The following is a 24,309-nucleotide window of genomic DNA, read 5'->3' as shown; positions in this document are numbered from 1 at the left end:
TTTCGATAAAAAAGTTCAGTTCCCTCCTCGATTGATTGCCCATCTCGAGGTGGCGCGCTTCCTTTCTCTCCCTCCCTTTCTCTCTCTCTCACTCTCGCACTCTCAATCGTTCTCTCTTTCTCTCTCGCTCTCACTCTCTCTCTCTCTTTCGCTCTCGCTCTCTATATACTTTTATATACTCTTTCTTTAATATTCTACTTAAATCGTTCCTCCTTTTCTCGCTCAATTCTCTTCCCACCTTCTGTCGCCGTCCCGACGTTGGTTACTTTCTCATCGTCCGCTGTTCTTCCCGCTTGAACGATTCCTCCTTCACTTCCGCCCTCCTTCGTTTGTACAACGCAACGAACACACACATTTATATTATTTATATTATTTATATATATATATATATTTGTATATATTTTATATATTATACATACACAAGCAAAGCCTTTCCCCATTCGGCTCGAGTCCTCTTTCTCTCTATTTCTATCTCTCTCTTATCGGGCTCGTTTCTTTCCGTTTCTTTGTTCGTTTGTTGCTTGTTGTCTGTTTTGTTCGGTTCTGTTTTACTTTTCTGCGTGTATATATTTATAATATATATATAGTATGTATATAGGTATTCAGCTTCGTTTATCGTCGCATTGTTTATTTACTATCTTTGAATTGCTGAGTTCAATAGGAAAGGAACGTAGAACATTTTACTCTCGAGTAGAAGAGCCGCCGCCGATTGTACCTGTAATTTAGCAAACAGACAGATTCCACTTAACCACGGGACCAATTTGTGATACCTTGTATTCTCTTGGCACCGAGCAAAAAGGCAGTTTCGAATGAAATTTAGTATCGTTACAGTTAACTGGCGAACGATCACTATTGTTTTGCAATTGAATAATCAATAATTAAATTCGAGCTTAACTTTTGACTCTCACTTGGATTTTCAATGATTAAATAAACCGTTTACATTACCCGCGTAATGGGTGACGTTCAGTTAATTCATTAAATCCCGATCGGGGAAAATCTTCCGTAATTTACTTGAAAGAGTTTTTGTTATGTATTTCTTCAGGACTTACTTCGGGCAACCTGACGAGAAGATCGTGAAATCGACTCGGCTGCTGGGGCGCACTGTGCTCGACAAAACTTCGTAGACAGCTCATGTACCGTTCTTGTATCTGTTCTAATTCCAGTGTACCGCCTCGTGCTAAGGGAGATAAACGTGATCAGTTGAGACGTGCAAAGGTTCCGATATCCGATACGTTCTCGCGACGGTCGAAAGCTCGAAGAAGAAACTCGGGAGACACTGAATCGGTATAATTACGCTACTTGCGACACAAAGAATTTCTTTTTTTTTTGCTTGGCTCTGAATCTTTTTTTCTACGAATAAAGCGCGCGTTGGGTAATCTTCAGGAAGATGCAAATTAAACTTTCGTTAAAACTGACACTGAATTGCACGCGCGGCGATTGTGTGCGAACGAGAGAGCGCTTTTAGAAAGTATTTCGAACTTACATTTCGCGTCTCCAATTGTAGCATTGGGAAAGAAGATACGTTTATATCATTATACATATCACTCGTGCAGTGTAATCGGGGTAAGAGTTAAACGACGCGATAATAATAGACGCGGCGCGACGTACTCGGTGAAAGTACCTACCTTGTGAGAGCATAGTGATTACTTTTAGACAGACGTACTCCTCCATCCGTAGCCTCACCCGCCTGAACATTAGCGTGACGTACGTGATTTTTTCCACCATGAGCCCTACGTCTTGCCGCAATTGGTCCATGGTTATCGGTCGACCCATCATGCTGGTTAGGCACGTTTGCAACGTATACATGTTGTTCGTTACCTGGTCGCAAAGAATTTATTAGCGGTCGACCTAGATATATATACTCATCGTGCCTTTTAATGTGACGTAAAACCAGCATTAGCGAATTAGAAATTATCGTTAATAACATTTAGCGTCGTAAAGAAATTGAAATCAGAAGATGCTGATTACGCAACAAAATTTGTCTCCTTTTTATATAAAAATAATTTTTAAAAGATGAATCATTCTTTAACGTAAAGAATTCTAATCATGATAAATAATCTTTAAGCTTGCTATAAAAATTCCATACGTGAAAGGAGATAGGCTTATCGTTACAACTTCCGCGGAACAAGTGCGTACCGCGTTACAAGGCGAAAGTCTTTACAAATGCAGTTATAACATGCGTATGTATGAATTATCGGAAAGATAATTACTTCCTGCATAAAATCTGCACCCGTTCCGTCAGTCCCGACATTGGTCAACCTGTGCTGACCATGCATCGCTTGGTAGGCGGAAGTGGTCAGTACAAGAAGTTCATGCCACTTGTGGGTGAGCAGCCTCGTGTGAACTTCGACCGGCAGCTCAAGGTAAAACGGTAACCTTTTGGTCCACTGCACCAACTTGTACACTATGCTGTCTCCTATCTGACACAGCTTCTCACTTAAGTCTGAATTATGGTCCAGCAGCTCGTCCAAGTTCTGTAATACAAGCGGGGTAGTCGTGTAGAATTTTAGAGAACGTGAGGATTCGCCTGGAAACTAATTATTATATCGCACGGATTTTTTATTTAATTTAATGGAGAAATATTTAAATAAAAAAAGACTAGAATTTAAAGAAATATAAAATACTAGTTAATTATGATTGTATATAAAGATAAATTATTGTACGTGTTACTTAATTGATTCTTATTAATTATACATGCATGCATATTATATTCGGCAAATTTGTTTACATGTTGATTTAATTGATTCTTTATATTATATAATGTCGACATGAAATTAAGACGTATTTCACGTATATTTTACTGTAAAGGAAGATGCAAAGCTCACACACCCTCAACGTGGCGATATCTTGGAACTCGTCGCAGTCTATAAGGGTTTGAATCATAGTTAGAGTTGCGTCCAGAGGAAAGACTCGATCCCTCGAACTGCTTACTGCATTGTCTAGCCTTTGCCGTAAATGCACCACCTGAAACATACGTTCATCATTTGCACCGTCAACACGTAAAATCTATTCTCCTCCATGCGGCCTTTTATGTAACATAATATATTATTTTTTGTTTAAAAAGCTCTTTTATAAAAAGTCTAATGCTTGTAGAGAAGAAGAAATTGAAGAAAGAAGAAGAAGAAAGACATCATCCATGAAAAGGTGATGCTTCATGAAAGAATTGGGTTTCACGAGGGCGTTGAGAATTTATGAAAGCTATCCTGTGTGAGCTTGTAGCTCTCTTTCATAGATCACACCGGGCTTCAGGACCGCGTCTATGCAATCTTGAAGATTTTTCGCATCGCGAAAAAGTCATCATCGCGGAGTTCCAGGCGCGCGACCCAAGTTCGGCGGCCCGTTTCAGCTTCCTACGCCCAGCTAGCGGACTCAGCCTTTCACTGACCTTTCGGACCTCGAAACGCTTCCTCGGGGTCAGGCGCGGAATGTACGGCTACCGTAGAGGAAGAGAGGGAGGCAACAGCCCGGCCGATTTCTGGATAACTTCGGGGAAAGCTGATCGCTTCTTGCCGGGTGTACCTTTGGGGTTCATGCATAAGCGATCGCCGTGGAGAACCGTGGGACGCGTTCTTGCAGCTAAAGGCGTCTGACACGAGGAAGGGAATGAGAGTGACGAGCGGGGGAGATACACGAGAGGTGTTGGTGCAGAGGAAGCGCGAGAGGGAGGGAGGGTGAGGTCACTGTCCCCCGTGCAGACTTTCACGAGTTACGAAACCGTCCGAGAACTGCCCGTCCTTGGCACCGGCTGCCGCTGATTTTCTATTGTCCCTGCCTGCGTCGTCGCTGTCGTCGTCAACGTCGTCATCGTCGGTGTTGTCGTCGTTCGCCATGACGCTCGCACATGCGCATCGACGGCGACGTAGAATCGTCAACGCGTGTGACGGGTATTCTATTAATCATATGAGGGATATCTCACGTGATTGGTATCTGGTAAATGAGCGCGACAAATGTTTAGAAATTTGCAGGAAATTTGTAGCTAAATTACAAGTGCAGTTTCTATAAAAAAAAGGAGAGATAAATTCATGTACAATGTCACGCAAGTAAACTTAAATAAAAATGCTTTCGTAGAAAGTACATCTGTGGAATTTGCCTCCTAATGATAAGGACACATGTGTCAGTTTATAGCAATTAAATAATTTCTTTAATTACGTTGTATTCTTGCAATGGAGAACGTCAGAGAGTCTTTTCCTCGATGAGAACAGTCGTATCTTCCATCTCGCGATTTTTTACCCTCTACAAAGTTATGCATCTCACGTACGATGACTCTACTCGAAAGTGACCTCCTTAATGGAGCACTGTCGTAGCCAATACTTATCCGGTTTTGACGGCATCGGTTTCACTTTTGGCAATGGCCTCTACCGGGCCATTCGTTCGCGATCGCGGCAGTTCCTTCGTTTGCTCATCCGATCCGGGACGAAACGTGCATATTTTTCAATCACTCCTCTCTCTGCCACGCATCTCTCTCCGATTATCCCACTCGAGAAAATCGAGATGCAATCATCATGCAATTTGATTCGTGATATAGAAAACAATTTTACCGCGTATTTCGTTTTTAAGTAAATTATTTTCACGATTATGCGTCCACTATCGTGAATTTCTATAATTTGTTAACAATTCCATAGAATTAATCGTCATCGCGTGACGCGTGCGTTTTCTCCACTATTCTTTATCGAAAATTTCCGTAATTACTAAATATGATTACACGATGAGAACGCATTATTTTGCAAAGATACGCAATTTCGCAAGACGTACAAGGATCTCTCGCGCTATACAAGGAGTGCAGACGAACGCAAAAAGCGTCGCGCGACACGATGACGATCGCTCGATTCTCGCGAGCAGGCTACTCGCTCGTTCTATCTATCGGCTTTCGTAATGTGGGAAACCTTGAGGCTTGCGCAAGCCGAGTCGTAAGAAAGTGAAATTGCAACGGAGAGTTCATTCATTCCAGGATCGGTGCGAGGGAAACCGACCGACGCGCGCCGGATTCGCTATTCGCCTTGTACGTTTCTGCACCATTGTTCGCACGATCGCATTAAAATATCCTGAATTATTTATGCAATGTGCGCTCCCTTGTCACTCGAAGCAGTCGCGTCGAAGCTTTAATTACGCAATAAAGGCGAGGTGAATAACCGGTCGCTGATAAATAACTACTAAATCCGCGTTTTCTTCTGCTTTTTGCGCTACGCGATTACTTATATTCCTTTCCGTTGTTTATTTTCTGGGAGCCTTTGCGTGTCCCAATTTGTCAGTGATATTTCTGTGACATTAAACGCGTATCATTTGAATCGATATTAAATAGCAATGTAAGATTTCTAATAGATTTTAATTAACAAGTATCACGTATCACGATCTATCATAACTTTGTTTTCTAAAGCACGCTACGTGAAGTACAAAGTGCGGCACGCTCCGCGATGATTAATACAAGATTCTTATGCACGATCGCAACAGGTTCTTTACCGTCATAGATTCGAAGATATCGATGATGCAATTCTGACTTCATCGAAATAATTCAATCTTTGTTTTCCCAGATAAATAACGGTATCGATATCGAATACGTATCGTGCAATTCTTATTTATAGCAGAGAAACGACAAATTTCCATAAATCGGTATACTGCAAATAAATAAAGATGCACGAAAATACAGAGGCTTTAATTTTAATTTTAAACGAATCTCATTTTTTTTAAATAGTAAACATACTCACACATATATTTAAAGGAAGAATATTACTTATTTATGAAAGCGATAAAATGTCGTTCGATAAAATATTTCTAAAACAAAGATATCAGATTTAAAAGAAAGTATCATAAATATGAAAACCGAAAGAGAACAGATATTAAATTACCGAGAAGTGATCAAAATTAATAAATAAATGAAAAAGGAGGCATCCGAGATCCAGGGCGTCATTCGATTGCCGAAAGATCGTCCTCACGGTGAAGACTCGTCGCGTGCAGCAGCTGCTTCGAAAGTGAAAGCGAGGATGCCCGCGGGACGTTCTCATCTCAGAGTACCGGAGATTCCTCCGCTGACGCGGCCGAGGAGTCAACTTTTGTTTTGACCCACACGCTCGATTTCCAACCAGAGCTACGTCGTATAAATCACGTAAATTGCCGACGACGGCGAGCGGAATCGTACGGTCGCGCGCGGACGTTGATCTATATGTGATCGCGTCGATCGCGAGAAAACGTAAGGCAAGATCACACGCGCATAGATCGACGACGACGGCACTTTCAGCTCGCATAATCGCGCGATTCGATCGGGCGGACTTTTAGAAAGTTTCCGCGCGGGTATCTCACGCGCATCACCGACGCGTAATACACATCTCGAGCGGCCGAGATTAATCTGCGTTACGCCGACGACGATGACGACGGCGCTCGCTTTGCGTAACGCTCAGATAATTAGGGGAAATGAGTAAAAGCGGTTATGCACGGATGCATAACGAAACTAGTTCTCCGAGACGCGATTCTGTCTCGCGAGGCACGCGGAAGTGGGCGAGATGAATCGCGGCGCAGGCAAACTCGCACGGCTCGGCGTCGGTGATCGTCGGAGATAAGTCGTTCGCGGTGTAGAGCGTATCGGATAAACAAATTATTTTTCAATAAAGAAGATGCTGAACCGCGCTCGGGTCTCCGCGAAATTATAGATACCTGCGACTTCAACTTTAAGGGTAGACTTCTTGATTAACCCGAGGTCGATTTTTCTTTGATCAAAATGTCGAGGCTCCGGTACTCTTCGCTGTTCATATACAACGATTTGAAATAAACGACCTTTCACGAAGCAAGATTCTAGAACGCGATGGAACAACAACGAGGATTGCATAATTAATATCGAGTAAATTTCACTTCCTTAAAATTCGTGCAGTTTTATGATAATCCAAGTCCCAATTAATCGGTATTACGTAGCTGAAAAGTTTCCTCAAGACTTTCATGGGGAATAAATCGGCTCCACATACGCGCACGTTCATTACGGCTCACATTTCTTCTTCTGTTTCCATCCATTCGAAGGATATCGCCGAAAGCGATCGCTCGAGACGTCCGGGATAAGAATTTCATTCTTATTGAAACGTCTCGAAAATTCATTCACCTTGGAAATAAATAAAAAAAATCCGACAAAAAAGGGGGGAGTTACTCACTTCGGAGGGATTGGTGAGCGCGGTTTTCAGGATCGTCCCGTTGACGAGGTGACCCGAATGCGCGGGGTGGCTCGGGTGGCTGGGGGTGGGCGCCGAGTTGAGCGGATCGCCCGACGAGATTTTGTGATGGTGGAGGAAGCTTCCGGCCAGCTGGGCATGCTGCTGTTGCTGCTGCTGGCTGTGATGGGCGGCCGCGGCCGCGGCCATGTGTTTGTCCAGCATCGTGCCCATGGCGGTCTTCGTGCCCCCCAGGGTGCCCGAGCCGTTCACACCGCCGACATTACTGCCGCTGATGCCGCCGCCGACGCCGCCCGCCTTGTTGCTCTTCTTGTGCTTCTTGTACTTCACCTGCGACCGAGTAATGGCCGATCATTCTCACTGATCGCTCACACTTTCTGGCGATCTCTCCGAAAGAGAGAGTGGGTGGATTACTTTGACACGTTTCCGGTTTTGCTCTCTTCAACGTTTTGCAGTGAAGAATGAAAAATATCTGTTATATGTTGATAAGACATCAGGGATCATAGCAAAATGCAAATGACACGGTAGATGAAACTAATTTATTAATTTTCTTGTATTAATGACTGGTTCGGCATGTAAAGAATTTAATCCGTTAATTTACCTGGTCGTGAATATTTTAATTCGCTTCATATCGTTATAAAAGAGCGCTTTGAATACGAATAAATTTAATAATAATGGCATTATGCGAAGGTAATCGACGAAATTGAAGCGGATGAGTTCTGATTCCACTTGTTTATACATATCAGTCCATATTTTTACTTGAAACGAAGACAGATTTGTCTGCGGAACGCGCAACAAGTTGACGCGAATTTCTCAGCGTTTTATTATAATAGAATTTATGCGGCTGTTTAAAAACTCCGGCACTTTGGAACGCATACCTTGTAAAGATTGTACACTGCGCCAGAATTCCTCCCTCCAGGCATCCGGTCTTCCCGAACCGCCTGCAGGACCATACCCTGTTCGATGCACTTCTTGAATCGGCAGTATTGACACCTGTTCCTCTGCGCCTTCGTAATCTCGCAGCCGCCCTCCGCCACGCACGTGTACACCCGCCTGTTCTGCACGGTCCTCTTGAAGAAGCCTTTGCACCTGCGAGCAAACCAATCGCAACCCTGTAATAAACCGTAATCGACTAATCGTAATCGACAGCGTCGACACATAACTCCAAAAAGTTACTTCACGGAAAGAAAATCATACGAATGGATGTCGCTCAATCTGGGAAGAATATTGCGACAAGAATCGTTCGCTTTCTGCGAATCTCTTCGACGAAGATTCTTACAATTCACGTTGACAGAACCAGCGCGATGTCCGACGGGCTTTGTCTCTACTTTACCACCTACGCCGCGTAGGCTCGTGAAGTTGGCCGCGGTCACGTGACCGAATTCGTATTCCTCGGCCAGCCCGCGTCGCGCGTCGTCCGCGAGTAACCGAAATCGCAAGTGTATTACATTTCCGGCGTCCTTTTGCTCCTTTCGAGCAAGTTTTGCGCACGAACGGGTGTCGATGTTTCGCATCTAGCAACGGGTCGTTCTTTCGACGCGTTAATCAGTAACGCGATCGTTGTTATCGCGTTTATCGGTCCTCGTGATCGTGATGTTAATGAACCGCCGTATATAGTTAGCAGACAAATACGATAAATCTTTTTTTTTTATTGCAATCGTTTGGGAATCGTTTGGGAAAGTTTAGGAAACCACTTTTAGAGTTTGGGAAATAATAGTTTTTAATAATTAATGAAAATTAGTTGAGCGTATAGTTATCATTCCAAATAGTGTTCTTTTTCGCTTCTTTGAACGCCAAATCATTTGGGAAACACGCCTATAATGTTTTCAGAGTTTGGGAAATAATGATTTCCCCTCAAAATCGAGTTGAAGTCATCACCCAGACGTGCAGTATAATCTAGGTAATAATTTAGGGACTTTTTGACTATAGGCTATATAATGGAAAAACGTTTATAATCTTTGATATTTCTCATTGTTTTCCATTTCAATAATTTGGGAATCGTTTGGGAAAGTTTAGGAAACCACTTTTAGAGTTTGGAAATAATAGTTTTTTAATAATTTATTATTTATATTATATTTTTTTTTTCTTTGAGTTTTGGCGTATAATGTTTTAATGATTTCCCCTCAAAATCGAGTTGAAGTCATCACCCAGACGTGCAGTATAATCTAGGTAATAATTAGGGACTTTTTGACTATAGGCTATATAATGGAAAAACGTTTATAATTTTGATATTTCTCATTGTTTTCCATTTCAATAATTTGGGAATCGTTTGGGAAAGTTTAGGAAACCACTTTTAGAGTTTGGGAAATAATAGTTTTTTAATAATTAATGAAAATTAGTTGAGCGTATAGTTATCATTCCAAATAGTGTTCTTTTTCGCTTCTTTGAACGCCAAATCATTTGGGAAACACGCCTATAATGTTTTCAGAGTTTGGGAAATAATGATTTCCCCTCAAAATCGAGTTGAAGTCATCACCCAGACGTGCAGTATAATCTAGGTAATAATCTAGGGACTTTTTGACTATAGGCTATATATATAATGGAAAAACGTTTATAATATTTGATATTTCTCATTGTTTTCCATTTCAATAATTTGGGAATCGTTTGGGAAAGTTTAGGAAACCACTTTTAGAGTTTGGGAAATAATAGTTTTTTAATAATTAATGAAAATTAGTTGAGCGTATAGTTATCATTCCAAATAGTGTTCTTTTTCGCTTCTTTCAACGCCAAATCATTTGGGAAATACGCCTGTAATGTTTTTAGAGTTTGGGAAATAATAATTGCATCTTCAAATAAAGTTTCATGTCATCAACCAGACTTCAAAGTATATGCTTGGGTGGAAGAGCACGAGGGGACGGGCTTCGCCCGTCACCTAGTACTCTTCCACATAAAAAAATAACAAAACTTTTAGGTGACCAAAAGTACTGCGTGGAAGTTACAATATAGAACCTTGCTTTGCGTGGAACCTCGCTTCACACGAATTGAAAACCTATTTGGAATCGTACTAATTGTACTTGCAATGCAAATTAGTACGATTCCAAATAGGTTTTCAATTCGTGTGAAGCGAGGTTCCACGCAAAGCAAGGTTCTATATTGTAACTTCCACGCAGTACTTTTGGTCACCTAAAAGTTTTTCTTTTTATGTGGAAGAGTACTAGGTGACGGGCGAAGCCCGTCTCCTCGTGCTCTTCCACCGAAGCATATACTTTCCCAGTATAAAAAATTAATAATATTAAAGTAAGAAAGTTTATATGTATTCTGTATTCCGTAAAGGAGAATACACCTTTCTTTTTTATTATGCTTCCAAAGTCACTTCGAAAAGCTTCATTATATTCCTTTATTTTATCCCGAGTGGTGGCCGCCGCAATTTTTGTGTGTACAAATTGCGTAATTTTTATAAAAAGCATTTCAACTGTAATTTTTGTATGCGTATGAGTGCAAATGGCACAACTGTTTCACTAGTCACTCCAGGATCACCTTAATTATAAAAATTATTGCTTCCCAAACTGTGAAAGTGCCTTCCTAAATTTGCCCAAACGTTTTTCAAATGATTGCAATAGAAAACATTAGAAAACAATGAGATATATCGAAGATTATAAACATTTTCCATTATATAGGCTATGGTCATAAAATCCCTAGATTTTTGGCTTCACGTCTGGGCAACTATCACGTAACTTTTCCCCTAGGATGGAAAATGAAAATTTCGCGTGAACTTTTACGTTATGATTTGCTGCTGAGATGAAGAAATTTTCATTTTGCATTTTCCATCCTAGGGGAAAAGTTACGTGATAGATGCCCTGGTTGATGACATGAAACTTTATTTTGAAATGCAATTATTATTTCCCAAACTCTAAAAACATTACAGGCGTATTTCCCAAATGATTTGGCGTTGAAAGAAGCGAAAAAGGAAATTATTTGGAATGATGTCTGCTAACTATACGCTCAACTAATTTTCATTAATTATTAAACAACCATTACTTCCCAAACTCTAAAAGTGGTTTCCTAAACTTTCCCAAACGATTCCCAAATTATTGAAATGGAAAACAATGAGAAATATTAAAGATTATAAACGTTTTTCCATTATATAACCTATAGTCAAAAAGCCCCTAGATTATTCTCTAGATTATACTACACGTCTGGGTGATGTTTTTCAACTCGATTTTGAGGGGAAATCATTATTTCCCAAACTCTGAAAACATTATAGGCGTATTTTCCAAATGATTTGGCGTTGAAATAAGCGAAAAAGAAAATTATTTGGAATGATGTCTGCTAACTATACACTCAACTAATTTTCATTAATTATTAAAAAACTATTATTTCCCAAACTCTAAAAGTGGTTTCCTAAACTTTCCCAAACGATTCCCAAACGATTGCAATAAAAAAAAAGATTTATCATATTTGTCTGCTAACTATACGGCGGTTGTTAATGACGTCGCGTCGGTTCAGCTATCATCCTTTGCTCGGAAGGATCTCGATTGCCGATGCGCGTATTTTTTTTACGATACCGCGTTCGACAGCTGTCGCGTGCCGCGTCATTTAACGGAGCAGCATCGAGAGGATCGAGGAACCGGCACAATGAACTAATAAACGAAGAATCCCATTTTCTGAACAGTGTCCGCCATTGCCTCGCTTCGAAAGTTTCCGTAAAAATTCGTGCGAATTCGGGAGTGCCGAATATACTTGCGGGCGATCATTTTAGCGCGTTTAGTGACCTAAATGGCGATTTAACGTGTCTTAAGTAGTGTATCAAAGAAGTGTACCAAAGTGCATTAATAAAAAACTTGAGGGACTACCGTATTCGATCATCGATCGAGAGAAGCTGCTATGCATCTATGGTGAGTGTTTGAAATCCTTTTTAATTTTACTTTTTTTAAAAATTTATTTGTAATTTTCTGTCGTTAAAATAGGGCGATAGAAATATTTTAGTCTTCGCGAGCCGAAATTTTCTATATATAATAATTAATTCCAGTAAGAAGTACTTGAGAACACACACACAAATGTTCAAGATCGCTTCTATTTACGTGTGAAAAATAACATAAATTTCTTATTCTCATGAATATGACGAATACGCGTCCATTATTGTTTATCTCGCTTAGAAAGTTCAATATAATCGATTTGTATTTTATATTTATGAATATATCAAGCTCTCTGTGTTTTTACTCTCGATAAATTTTCTTCTCCCGTTTTTATCGCAATAACACAAGTTGTTTATCAATAAGAAAACGAGTCGCTGGCCGTGATAAAAGTTTCAGATTATTTTCCAAAGATAGGAAAAATACAATAAACGCGTAAATTTTTAATCTCACGAGAAGCGAAGATGGTTGATCCAAGAATGATCAGCGATTTTGAGAAGCGCAAAGAACGAGGATCGTTTGCCTCTCCATTGTTTTTCATCATTTTTTAAAATTCAGTATCCATTTCTATCGTTCCTCATCGGCTGGATAACGTTGCCGACAAGATTATTTATCTCGAGCGGCACTTTTGCGTGAGTCTGCGGAGGTGAATCAAGGATTCATCCGTTCAGAGTTACGACTATCGCGGGTACGGTGGCGAAACTTGTCGCAGACTTTTCTCGTCTAATCCTCTTGCTCGCCCGGGACAGCGAGGTTGAACAAGGACGAGCGACGAAGTAACGATACCCTGTGGTAATTTCGCAGACTAATCAAAAGTGTTGCTCCAAGTACACCGCCGCGGAGTGGACGCAACAAGTATCCCCCGTCCTCGCGTTCGTGTTTCTACACCGCATCCCGGGAATTATTAGATTACCGGTTGATTTTTTTGCCTCGTCTAACTTGTGAATCATTGTTCGCGCGAGGGACGTCGAGAGCTTCTCTTTCCAGCGTCCGATGGATTCAGTTATTACGGAAATCGAATGTCGAAATAAAATTGAGTGAAATTTAAGAGAATAAATCCAAAATTCGGACTGATTCATATTTGATAATTCACAAGGAAACGCTCGAAGTGATGTTTCAAAATTTGTCTTTTTGCCGCCAACGAGGCGAAGCGTTGGAAGAGATCAATAATAATCCGATTAGCGAAGCAGTTCGTTGCCCGTATGAACTTCCCGTGCGAACGAACCGATAGCGCAGTCTGAGATGATTCGAGATGGTTCTCGTTTGTGGGTGCACTTGCTCGGATATTGGCAAAGGTCGGAGGTCGCAGGTTATTATACACGCCTGCGAGCGTGCAACTCCGACTATGTTCTGCAGGCAGCTCCGATATAACTAATTTTGATTAGGCGAATCGGTCGATTCTTCGGATTGCGCCAACCGAAAGACCCGTTTAGGTATGCACGCGCGACTTCAAATTCCAGTTAATTGAACTCATTAGCGCGAGTCAATCGCGCGCACGCGACTCCTCCGTCGTTGCGAAGGTGGAACTGCAGCGGATACAATGCACTTGCACCATGTACGGCAGTGCTGTTGCACGCCCTTAAATTCACGTAGGTTCCCGCTCTGTTTCGTTTGCTACTCTAATCGATGAGCGCATCTTCCACACGCGCGGTCCGCGGTTTGTGCAAATGTGCATTATTTCATGTGACTTCCGCTTGGCAAAAGCGCATTTCGGAAGAGATCTCGAAAACAGTTGTATATAAAGAAGTTTGTTAAATAACAGCGCAAACATTTCCACATTTTTTCATATCTACAAAAGCAAGATTCTCTTATATACAGGGTGGCCCATTTTAATTTATACAGTCGATTTTTTAAAAAACTAAAAGAGATACGAAAAAATGTTTCAGACAGACATGTCACGATTTCGAGGGGGACATAAGATGATACCATTGGTTTGACCTTGAATAGTCGTTTGAAGGTCACGCGAAGATCACCTTCAATTTCTTAAATTGAAACCCCAACTTTTTATTGCAGATTCTTATTCTCCATCGAAAAGTAAGTAACTTTTGTCTGAAACATTTTTCCGAAAAATGTCATCTTATGTCCTTAAAATGTCCTCAAAACTCATCTTGAAGATCATTTTAAGGACATAAGATGACATTTTTCGGAAAAATGTTTCAGACAAAAGTTACTTACTTTTCGATGGAGAATAAGAATCTGCAATAAAAAGTTGGGGTTTCAATTTAAGAAATTGAAGGTGATCTTCGCGTGACCTTCAAACGACTATTCAAGGTCAAACCAATGGTATCATCTTATGTCCCCCTCGAAATCGTGACATGTCTGTCTGAAACATTTTTTCGTATCTCTTTTAGTTTTTTAAAAAATCGACTGTATAAATTAAAATGGGCCACCCTGTATTTTGTCTTTCCGTATAATAATCTTTTATTTAATTAAAACTTTAATCAATCGCACGAGTGATACTAACAATATAAATAGATATAGAGGAGAATCCCCTATTATGAGATATGCTCCTAATATGAGATGATGGGGTTTCTGCTAAACTATTGAGCACCATCTGTTAGTTCCACCATGAACTTATTGGTGTAAAATGTATTTAGTGAAAAATTCATTGTTCGTTATTGCGTTTAGCCTTTGCAAGAAAAGGTTTGTGAAATTGTGAACATGCAAAGTAACTTGAGGTAAGTCTTTAAACCTTGTTTATTATATAATAAAGAAATGGTTGGCAATAGATTCAGTATGCAATGATAGAGTAGAATCGTAGTAACAGGAAAATACGCAACTTGTTGAATTGCTTAATTGTAGAGGTTAGATTTTATGATCGCGGAACCGCTAGGCGTGTGGCTCGTATAATGAGATATTCAGGGTACTCTTAATATGAGATAATTATTGCTCGAATATGAAGATTATGTAGTGTAATAAAAAGAAAGAAAATACTACTTGAGGTTAAAGAAAAGTTAATACGAATTTATATTACGAAGTTTTGTATTTAATTTTTATAGAATCTGACTATAGAGGTTAGAGAAACGAGGAAGCGTCGACAGTGGAACCGTGAAGATTTGGCGAAGGCTGTGGCAGCAGTATTTTTATAAAACTATCTAATAAAGTTTTTTACTTGCAATACTGATGTATTTTGCACTTTTAACACCGATTTCTCGAGGTATCTTATATTAAGAGCACACTTTCTCGATCCTGCGTAAAGCTCTTTCTTCAAATTTTTTTAATTTTCAGAAAAAATAATATTTAAATTAGATTTTTCATTTCACCAACCTAAAGCTTATTAAATTCTCTTCAAGATAACGTATTAAATTTTTAAATTCTGCCTATAGATTTCCTTACATTCCGCAAAATCGATATGGTATCTCATAATCGGGGACTTTCCTCTATAAATAGAGAGAACAAAATCTTGGAATATAAAGATATTCTTCCGCGACAAATAATACCCTGGCACACCCGCGCAATCCTGAAATCTCAAGAGCTTGGCTTCGCGGTCCATTCCGAACGCAAGAATGAATGAATCCGATCTCGCGAGCGCGCATGATCCTACTCACCCCTCGCACGTGATGATGCCGTAGTGCAGACCGGTCGCCTTGTCCTCGCAGATCATGCAGATCATGGGCGTCTCGTCCTCCTCGTGCTCCTGGGGCGGTAAGGGGGGTGCAGGCGGCGCGACCGATATGGACTGCGAGGCCGCCTCGGACTTGACGACCGTGCCGCCGTTGCTCACCCACGGTTGCGCGGCGGAACCGGATGCCGTGAGATTCAGCGCCTGCATCTGTTGCGCGGCCGGCAGCTGCGTGAGGTCGCCGGCCCACAGCCTTTCCATGTTGAGCGGCGGCCCGGCGGCGGAGTACGGCACCGTGGTGGACGAGGACGAGGGCGGCTTACCCCGGGACTCCTGGCCGAGGTTCAGCAGCAGCTGGGCGGCCGACTCCTCCGACGAGGAACACGAGGCGGCGGCCGCCGCCGCCGTGGCGGTCCACGACGCCGCCGGCGGCGGTACCGGGTCCAACGGCGGCGCCGACCATATCATCGTACGGACGCCGCCGATCTCGCCCATCAGCACCGTGGGCGGGGGCCGCGGTGGTGCCGGCACTGCTCTCTGCGCCGGGGGTTTCATACCTTCGCCTGAAACAATCGACCCATCGATCGTTACGCGCTACGCCGTAATGCAAATTGGGCGTTTTGGTGAACGCTACTAATGCGTAACAAATCTTTTAAAAGACAGTCATGGGGTTTATGTCCGTTGGAGTGTTAGAGATCTCTGTCGGAATCGAGATGGAAAAAGTTGGCGTCGTGTTGATCAAGAAAAGGTCTTTTATCGTGTTGCTCGGAAGATAATTTTAAGATCGGCTCTATTTATCGCGTCTCGTAATTCTTTTGTAATCCTGAGAAAGATTGCCCGCTGAATAAGTCAGCGAAAAATTCTGAGGCTGAAGCAATCGATTTAATCAAGTTAGTGCGCCGTAACATTATGTTATGCTTACACGAAGTCGCCGTGGTGGTGGCGCCGGTGGTGACGCAGCTGACGATGGAGCTAGTGCCGCCGGAACTGCTGGTGCCACCGCCGCCGGAACTGGTGGAGACGGCGGTGGCGGTCTGCCCGCCGTAGCTGACGGCGCTGCTGATGACGCCGTTGAGTAGCCTCTGCGTGGCGAATCCCTGCACGCCGGTGGTGTTCTGCGACCAGAATTGATGATGGGCAGCCAACAGATGCGGTGGTACCGAGGGGGCGCGCGGCCTCGGCGGTGTCGGCGGTGTCTGCGGTGATTGTTGCTGTTGCGTGGGCCCGTGCGGCCCTATGGAGCCAGCTGAACCGGGACTGACGCTCTGGCTGGGGTTGAACTGGGACAACGGACTGCTCCTGTGGCTAAGTTGATTGGAGACTTCCGAGCGACCACCACCGCCACTGTTACCGCCGCCACCTCCACCTCCACCGTCGAAGACCGAATTGTCGGACTCCTCCTTGGTCTGGACGGACGACAGGTCACCCTTGTCCGGAGTGTCGCACCTCGAGGAGGCTTCCTGGGCCATCGGTGTCGACGAGACCGTCTGGACCGGCGAGTAGGGCGACGATCTGGTCGGCGCGGGTGTGGCGGAACGTTGCTGTTGTGGATGCTGCTGCTGCTGCTGTTCATCGGTGACCCTGAAGCTCACCATCGGACCGGCATCCGGGAAGACCGAGTCGGGCGACGCACGGTCCGGGCACGCGGCGTCGCGACCCTCCTGGCCACTTCCTCTTCCACCTCCGCTTCCGTCACCGCCACCACTGCCGGTGACGCCACGGAGAGTGTCTCCTCCGCGTGGTGTCCCTGGACTCGGGCTGCCCAGCAGGTACTCGCTCGTCACTCTGACCACGGGGCAGCCCGGCGAGCTCGGCATGTTCGCTTCCGGCGACAGGGTCGAGGTGTCGGCCATGCTCTCCCCTGGAGCAGGAAAGTTTATGGGTGAAGGTGCGTCCGCCGGCTGGTTCCCCTGCGGCGAGCCTGCTGATCCGAGGGATACCGGGGAGTCTGAGAAATAAGGCGTTGGTCTCACGTTTATACTCGGACTGCAGAGAGTCTGCAACGTGTGGCTGAACGGTCTTTTCTCTTTCTTTCTCTTTTTCGTCTACCCTCGCTCTAGAACACGCGCGAGAACGCCAGGGTTCGCAATTGTTATTCGCGCGTTACGTCGGTTGCTAGTCGGAGGAACGGAAGCGAGATAAGGGAAATCGGCACCGGGGAATTGGAGCAAGTTAATGACGTACGTTGTCGATCGCACACACGACTAATTGGCGGTGGGAGGCGCGATGAATCACTGGAGAGGTGAAGATGAGATAACGAGGCGTGTGATGGAGCGGAACGTGTTGCGTCTCCCCGTGAGGCTAGTCACATCTTTCTTCGATTTGTATTTCGGATTGATACGCTGAGACATCGCCCAGTCTGCATTCCGGAAGAATAAATTTGTCGCGTTAGGCAGGCGTTCGTTAATTAACCCAGGAACCCGATTCCGTTCGAGGTGAGCATAAAGATCGGGAAGAATACGCGGAAGCGGCAGAACAATGCGGTCATTAAATCGCCTCATTCGATAGATTTGTTTTATTCATGCGAAAACTAAATGATACAAAGCTTCCGTTTAAATGTTTGCAAATCGCCATGAGTTTAGAATTATTCATTTTTAATACATAATTTTTCTTCGATTAGGGAGTCCTCGCGAATGTAATTCTGCAAATGTTCAATCCTGCAAACTTAATTTCGAAAATCGGTATAAAAATAACAGAGTAAACGAAAAACAGCCTGGCAGGAGCGAAACAGGCAGATCCTCGTTTTGTTCGCAGAACAGCTTGATACAAAGCGACGCTGGAGCGACCGTTGAAACTGCAGACGACGCATCGATGACGAATTTAGCACGCATTACGTCCGATTATGCTGGTCTCGATAAGCAACTGCTCGTTACGCAATCCTGAGACGTATCAATAATGCGGTATTGTGTGCGCGCGAGGAATACAATAGATGCGTGCAATAAAAATAGTGCCTCCCGTAATAGATCCCGATGCACGTGAGACGATAAATCCGTCGTGCCCTTCTCTGCACGTTCGCCGCGCCCATAATTGCCCCTATGTGTGATCTTGGTTTGAAGGTACTTTAAGTTATATATCCAGGCGATAAACACGCTGTTCTCGGCCACTTTACGCCCGGTGCATTTTATTACGCTATACAACAAGGTGTCTGTCGGAGGGCGCGGGCTGCACGATCGACTTCGGTTGGGAAACGATCGTTCCTCCGAATATTTAGGCCTCGAACGTTACAGGAGAGATTTACGAAGAGGTTGCATCTGCTAGTCGGAATGCGTCAGTTCAGTAGCATGTTTAAAATATTTTTGAAATGCTTTTGAAAATAATTGTCTCTCTTGTTATCTCTTTGTGGTATAATATTTGTGTATTGCAGATTTTTCGATACGTTCAAGTTCGTTTTGCCGTTTTTTTGTAATTTTCTTGGAACATTATTTGCTGATATAGAGATCTATGTTGTTTGGAAGGGGATGAAATGATTAACGGTTTATCTAGGTGCATATTCGATCTTTCGCTTTTACGAGTTTCTCCAAACTACCCCAAGTTCGGTGGCTTTTCATAGTAGCGCGTTTCGCAGGCTCGCCCGAACAATCGCGTTGTGACTTCAATAAATTTCAGTGCCCGCTCATTGTTGTTCTGCACACGTTTATTTATGACTTAATTATCTCGCTCGTAGCTTTTTCGCGCCAGTGTGATTCGAAATGCGCCGTGGATTGAGAAATGGTATGTGATTAACGAAGCGATGAATAAATGAATGTTGCATGAGTATGATATATATGATTGCAACAGGTTTGGTATATAGAAAAATATCGCCTGTATAGAAATCTTTGGATCTTTCCACATTTAATACTTTAACGCGATTACTTTGAAATAAAAATAATTGTTTCGATGCACAATGAAATTTTTAAAATTTTATTAAGACATTTCATTATCTCTGGCCTTCAAATTTATTATCTTCTCGAATTTTTACAGACAAATCTGAATGTCATATTAATCCGCTTTGGTTGAAACAGACAGCAAATGCGAAATACTTCCACACATAACAAACATAAAATATTTTTGTTCCACGAAATGTGGAAAAGATCGTATACTGCAGACACGAAAGTGTAATGGTCGCTCGGAGTGTTCTCTTGCTTGTCGCGAAAAGGATGTGGGGATTATGGCTGCTCGTGTAGGTCAAGGAAAGAATGCAGTTGACAAGGCCAGGCTGTGATTGCGGGTACTTAGGTGCCAGTTTCCGAGCTATTAATAGGCCGATCACCGTGGACATTGGTCGAGCGGATTATTCATTCGCGGACTCTTGGCGTACGATATCGCCGAGATATCGCGGATTGTCTCGCGCGGTTGTCGAAGCCGAGAAGATCGAGCTGGATCTCTATCGTCGTGGATTCAAAAGAGCCCAACGTCCAATCTCTCTCTCTCGGAGTAAGTCTTGCATAATCGCGCGTGCGGCACGGCATTTATCTATCGCATTGACAATCGGTCATTAATGTTCTTCGATCATACATGAGTGACGCGCAGCGCGACAGTGCGATTGATCGTTACCGATAATAATTAGGATTAGCTGTCGCGAAATGCTATCGAGAAGATATCGGGTGTCTTGCCAAGTGGTTGATAGCCAAATTTTTCAAGATGCTCGGGAAGAACAGTTTCCTCCAGCGATGCACAATGTGCATTACATGTCATGGAGTTATACAAGACGACCGTCACTTTCACTTTCACTTGGTTCTTGTTAGATCTTTGGATCCCATAACTAATTTAGGATCAATCTCCTTCAGTGAAAAGGTCGAGACACCAGCAGGCCCGGAATTACAAGCAATCAGGTAGAAAACGATCTGCGAAATAAGTAGAAAGTAGGAAGAAAGTAATGTCTCGATTCAAATCGAGTTTTAACTTAACAGAATTATTATTCTAAATTTGAACGTAAAAACTAATATTCCATGAGATTAAAACAATTATAGTAGACATAGATAAACGAATTCCCGTGATATTTCGTAACAGAACATTGAGACCACGTGTAGCGAGAGATTCACAAGTGAAACGAAAGGGGGAAACATGTAGGACGAGACACATTCGGTATATTTGAACGAGATACGGTATCGTTCACAAGTAGGTGTAATGCTCGAAAATAGCGTGCGCAATGTTTACCGAAGAGCGACGCGTACAAGTTCTTCGCGTCCAAACAGTCGTAATAATTGAGAGCGGAGTAGGGACCGAGCGTGAGCTGCGATCTAAAGTAGTGCTGGAAGCGGAAGTAGCTCTGGTAGGACGCCATCGAGAAGTTATCATAGGGATGATACGCGGACAAGTAGGGCAGGAAGCTGCTTCTCTGCTGCATCCCATAGAAGGCTGTCAGATCCATGGCTGGTGAATTCCAGTCTTGCCGGGTCCAGTGAAGATTAGTGGCGACGAAAACGTTGCTCCCCGTGGGAAACATATTTATTTCGTATAATTTTTATGATATATTTTTTTATAATTTTGTATACTTCGAGATCCTCTCACTACGACGCGTTACATATAAAATTGGATTTGATATTGTTCGCAGGAGATATTTGCCACGCTAATTATGGCAATTTTTTTAACTTGATGTATATATATATATATATATACATATATATCTTGTTATTATTCTCCTCATTTGCGTTGTTTTATTCTTTTTATGGATTTTTTGTCTTGCTTTTATTAATATCGTAGAAATCGTTGCACTCGTCATGTTTATCTATACATACTCTCGTGTAATCCGCAAAAGAAGCATTCGCCGCGTTCCATTTTTCCGCTGTTGCAGAAATGAGGAAATATTGTACATCACTTTGAGCTCATAAAATAATTTTCTTGTATTTCATTTCGATTCAAATTGATGCGTAAAAATATAATCTGTCTTTCGGTGATATGCTCGTTATTTAAGATACAATATCTATAAAGTCGGGAGTATATAAACGATTGTGCGATTCGGTAAATTGACCTCAAAATTATCGAACCTCGATTGTTTGATCTTGCTAAATTAGGTTACAGCTGTAGATGTCCTATGACGTATGCGTTTCCATACTTTCTACAATTTTAATAACATTTCGCGCGCCGGAAAGCGTGGTCTCGTTGTTTTCGAACCGCGTCTGACTACAGCGAGAGCGCCACCACTTCTCGCTCGTGATGCGCAAAAATCGCGCGAGACCGTTGCAGATCAAATGGTACAACATAACTCTGATCAGTCATCTCTCTTTTTTGATTCTCAGTTCTCCAGTGTAACATCATCTTCTACGAATCGACACGCATCTTTCTACGAAGCATATTCTTCATCCATCGTCATAAATCGTCTCGATTTCACTGATCCATCACGAGAACGCATCAAGCCTAAAATCACGCTCTCACATAAAGTTATTCTTACAACTATCGTGTTCCCATCATAAGCGACTCGTTACGTAACCACGACCGCGCGGAAACGTGGACTATGTCGCTCTGCCAGCGAGGAATCTTAGTGGACATCGATCGAGCGAATCGATCGCGCGAGCACGTTGATAACGGAAAGCTCGCGATCTCGCTGCGACGATCATCTCGTGGCATCCGCGAGCGCCGCTCACGGCGGCTTCGTCGTCGGAGTAATTGCGTCGTAGATTCGTTCAACTGTGCGGCGTTCACGTGCGGCGGCGACGGCGACACTCAAGAAAGATCAATGATTCCGCGATTTACGGCATCGGTTGTCGGACCTCTTCGCAAACCTTCTTCGGAGAGCCAGAACGCGCGTGGTGCACGCGCGGCGCACGCTTCTCGATCCGCGCACCCTCGAAGCTTGCCAACTCGGAACGTTCATCCACTTTGCTTTTTTTCTCTCTCTTCCTTATTTTTCTCCTTCCTTTCCCTTTTCTCCTTCCGTCTGCGTGTTCTCCGTTCTCCCAGTTTCGACAAGGCTTTCGGTCTTCGTCGCTCGGCTCGGCTCGACTCGCGACGGCTTCGCTGACCTTTAAACCGGCCGTAGGTCGGGGGTCATTGGTATCCGGTCCATGTCACGTCGAAAAATCGATGCAGCCCGGTGTGTACGACGGTAGCCGCGGCTCCACGCCGGTAGCGCGGATACAACGTTACCGTCAACAACGTCAATCGGGCGCGACGCGTCGCGCGGTTTCTCGCCGGTTTTTCACACGCACCCTCGGCTTTGCCAACGGCTTTGTCTTCCCTCGCTCCGATCCTTCCGCTCGATCTCGCTGCGCGTTTCAACCGCTGGCACCGGTTCGCGACGAGCGCGCGGCGACGACGGCGGCCGCGTGGTTACGCGAGTTCAGGCAAAGCCGAACTAGCACCGGTGCACGTCCGGGACGACCGCGTGGGTTGATATTCAACCCTGCACCCGCTGCCAGCAACCATCCCGGTCCCCCTCCCCTCTTCCCGCCGTCCGCTGCCCCTCTCTCGGACCTAGCTTCCCCCGCGAGCCAAGCTAGTGACTCCGTTGTCGCGCCATCCGCGTCTCGAGCCCTCTGCTTCTGCCCTTCTCCAGCCTCCCCCCGCGTTATTGCAACCCTTCCGTCTCCTTTCCGCCGTCGATCATTCGAAAGCCGTCGCGAAGACGCAACAAGAAATGTCCGCGCTCGGTGCATCGTGCGACGTAATGCGTCGTTGTGCAGTTGAATGAGGGGGAGTGGGAGAGGAAAAAAAGGCGGAGGGAGATAGAGAGAGAGGGAGAGTAAACGAGAGGGACGCGGACGAGAGATGAACGCGCGCGCAGCATGGGAAATCGGGAGGTTGAATGAAGAGCGTGAATGGCTACGTGACGGAAGAAGGGTTGGAGATCGAGACCATTCGGGACATGCCGCCGTTCGACCCCCGCTGAGGAAAATTACACGTTGGCGGGCAACGCGATGCGAATAATGCATTTTGTATGCAACGAACGGAAGAGAGAGAGAGAGAGAGGTATGCACGGTCTGCAGTTTATAGATCTTTCTTGCTATAACTGCGACTCGAGTAATCCTTTCGCTCGATTAAAATATCGGAATCGCGTTCTCGATAATCCCGTTGAAATCGAAAATATTCTGATAACGGCGGTTGCACTGAGTAGTTGCATTAAGTCGCATTCAACACGATTAAACGGGACCAACCGTTGATTCACAGCACGTTAACTCCAGTTTGAGTTGTGTCGTACGAAGAGATGAATCACAGGCGATGATTTCAGAGTGATCGATCTCGAATATGTAATTACGATGCTCATATCTATTCCCTTTCTATTCCCCTGCGAAACTATTTTTATCGAAATGCTAAAGGGCTTTACCAGCTGTCGTTTTCGAGAAGCGTTTTATTGCGTCGTTGTTCTATATATGAGAGGCATGCGTTCTATATACATATAGCTCGGTAACAATGGTTCTCCACGTGCGCAAGTCAGTTTCAGACTCGGTACGATGAAATGCCAATTTCGAATGTGACGCACATGCGTAACATTAATGCGCGGGATGTGCGCGGTAACGGGAGGAGGATGCGAAGGATGACGGAGGATGCAGTAGATCAGCTGACGAGCGAGATACAAGACTAGCAAGAGAAAAGAGATTATTAAACATGTTACAATTATTTCCGGAAAACGTTAATCGTTCATTTCGTTACGCGTATAATTATATCGAGGGAGTTAAATTTGTTATTGCAAAATATCAGTGCACAGTTAAAATATGAATTAAATACGTTATTCAGGAATCCGTGCAGAGAGAGTTCCGAGAGTTTGTTGAATTAAACATTATTTTCCAGGTAAAAGATCTGGCACAACTAAAATTATTTTCGCATTTCC

General features: G+C 43.7%; 1 protein-coding gene across 1 annotated transcript; it reads right to left on the bottom strand.

Annotated features, from left to right (window-relative positions):
• LOC105275053 (hormone receptor 4) lies at positions 1–23,445 on the bottom strand. Its single transcript, XM_026971747.1, has 12 exons — positions 20,700–23,445; positions 16,486–17,511; positions 15,550–16,126; positions 8,027–8,237; positions 7,131–7,478; positions 2,830–2,964; positions 2,211–2,474; positions 1,626–1,818; positions 1,484–1,492; positions 1,050–1,177; positions 420–715; positions 1–323 (listed from the first exon to the last, which is right to left on the bottom strand). Exons 1-11 carry the CDS (start codon positions 20,986–20,988, stop codon positions 635–637), a joined length of 3,261 nt encoding a protein of 1,086 aa, XP_026827548.1. The 5' UTR covers positions 20,989–23,445; the 3' UTR covers positions 1–323; positions 420–634.
• Positions 23,446–24,309: the final 864 nt, after the last annotated feature.

Source organism: Ooceraea biroi, chromosome 8 (assembly GCF_003672135.1).
Source record: "Ooceraea biroi isolate clonal line C1 chromosome 8, Obir_v5.4, whole genome shotgun sequence".
NCBI lineage: Eukaryota > Metazoa > Arthropoda > Insecta > Hymenoptera > Formicidae > Ooceraea > Ooceraea biroi.
The sequence above is the reverse complement of the archived record's forward strand: the minus strand, read 5'-3'. Positions and strand labels throughout refer to the sequence as shown.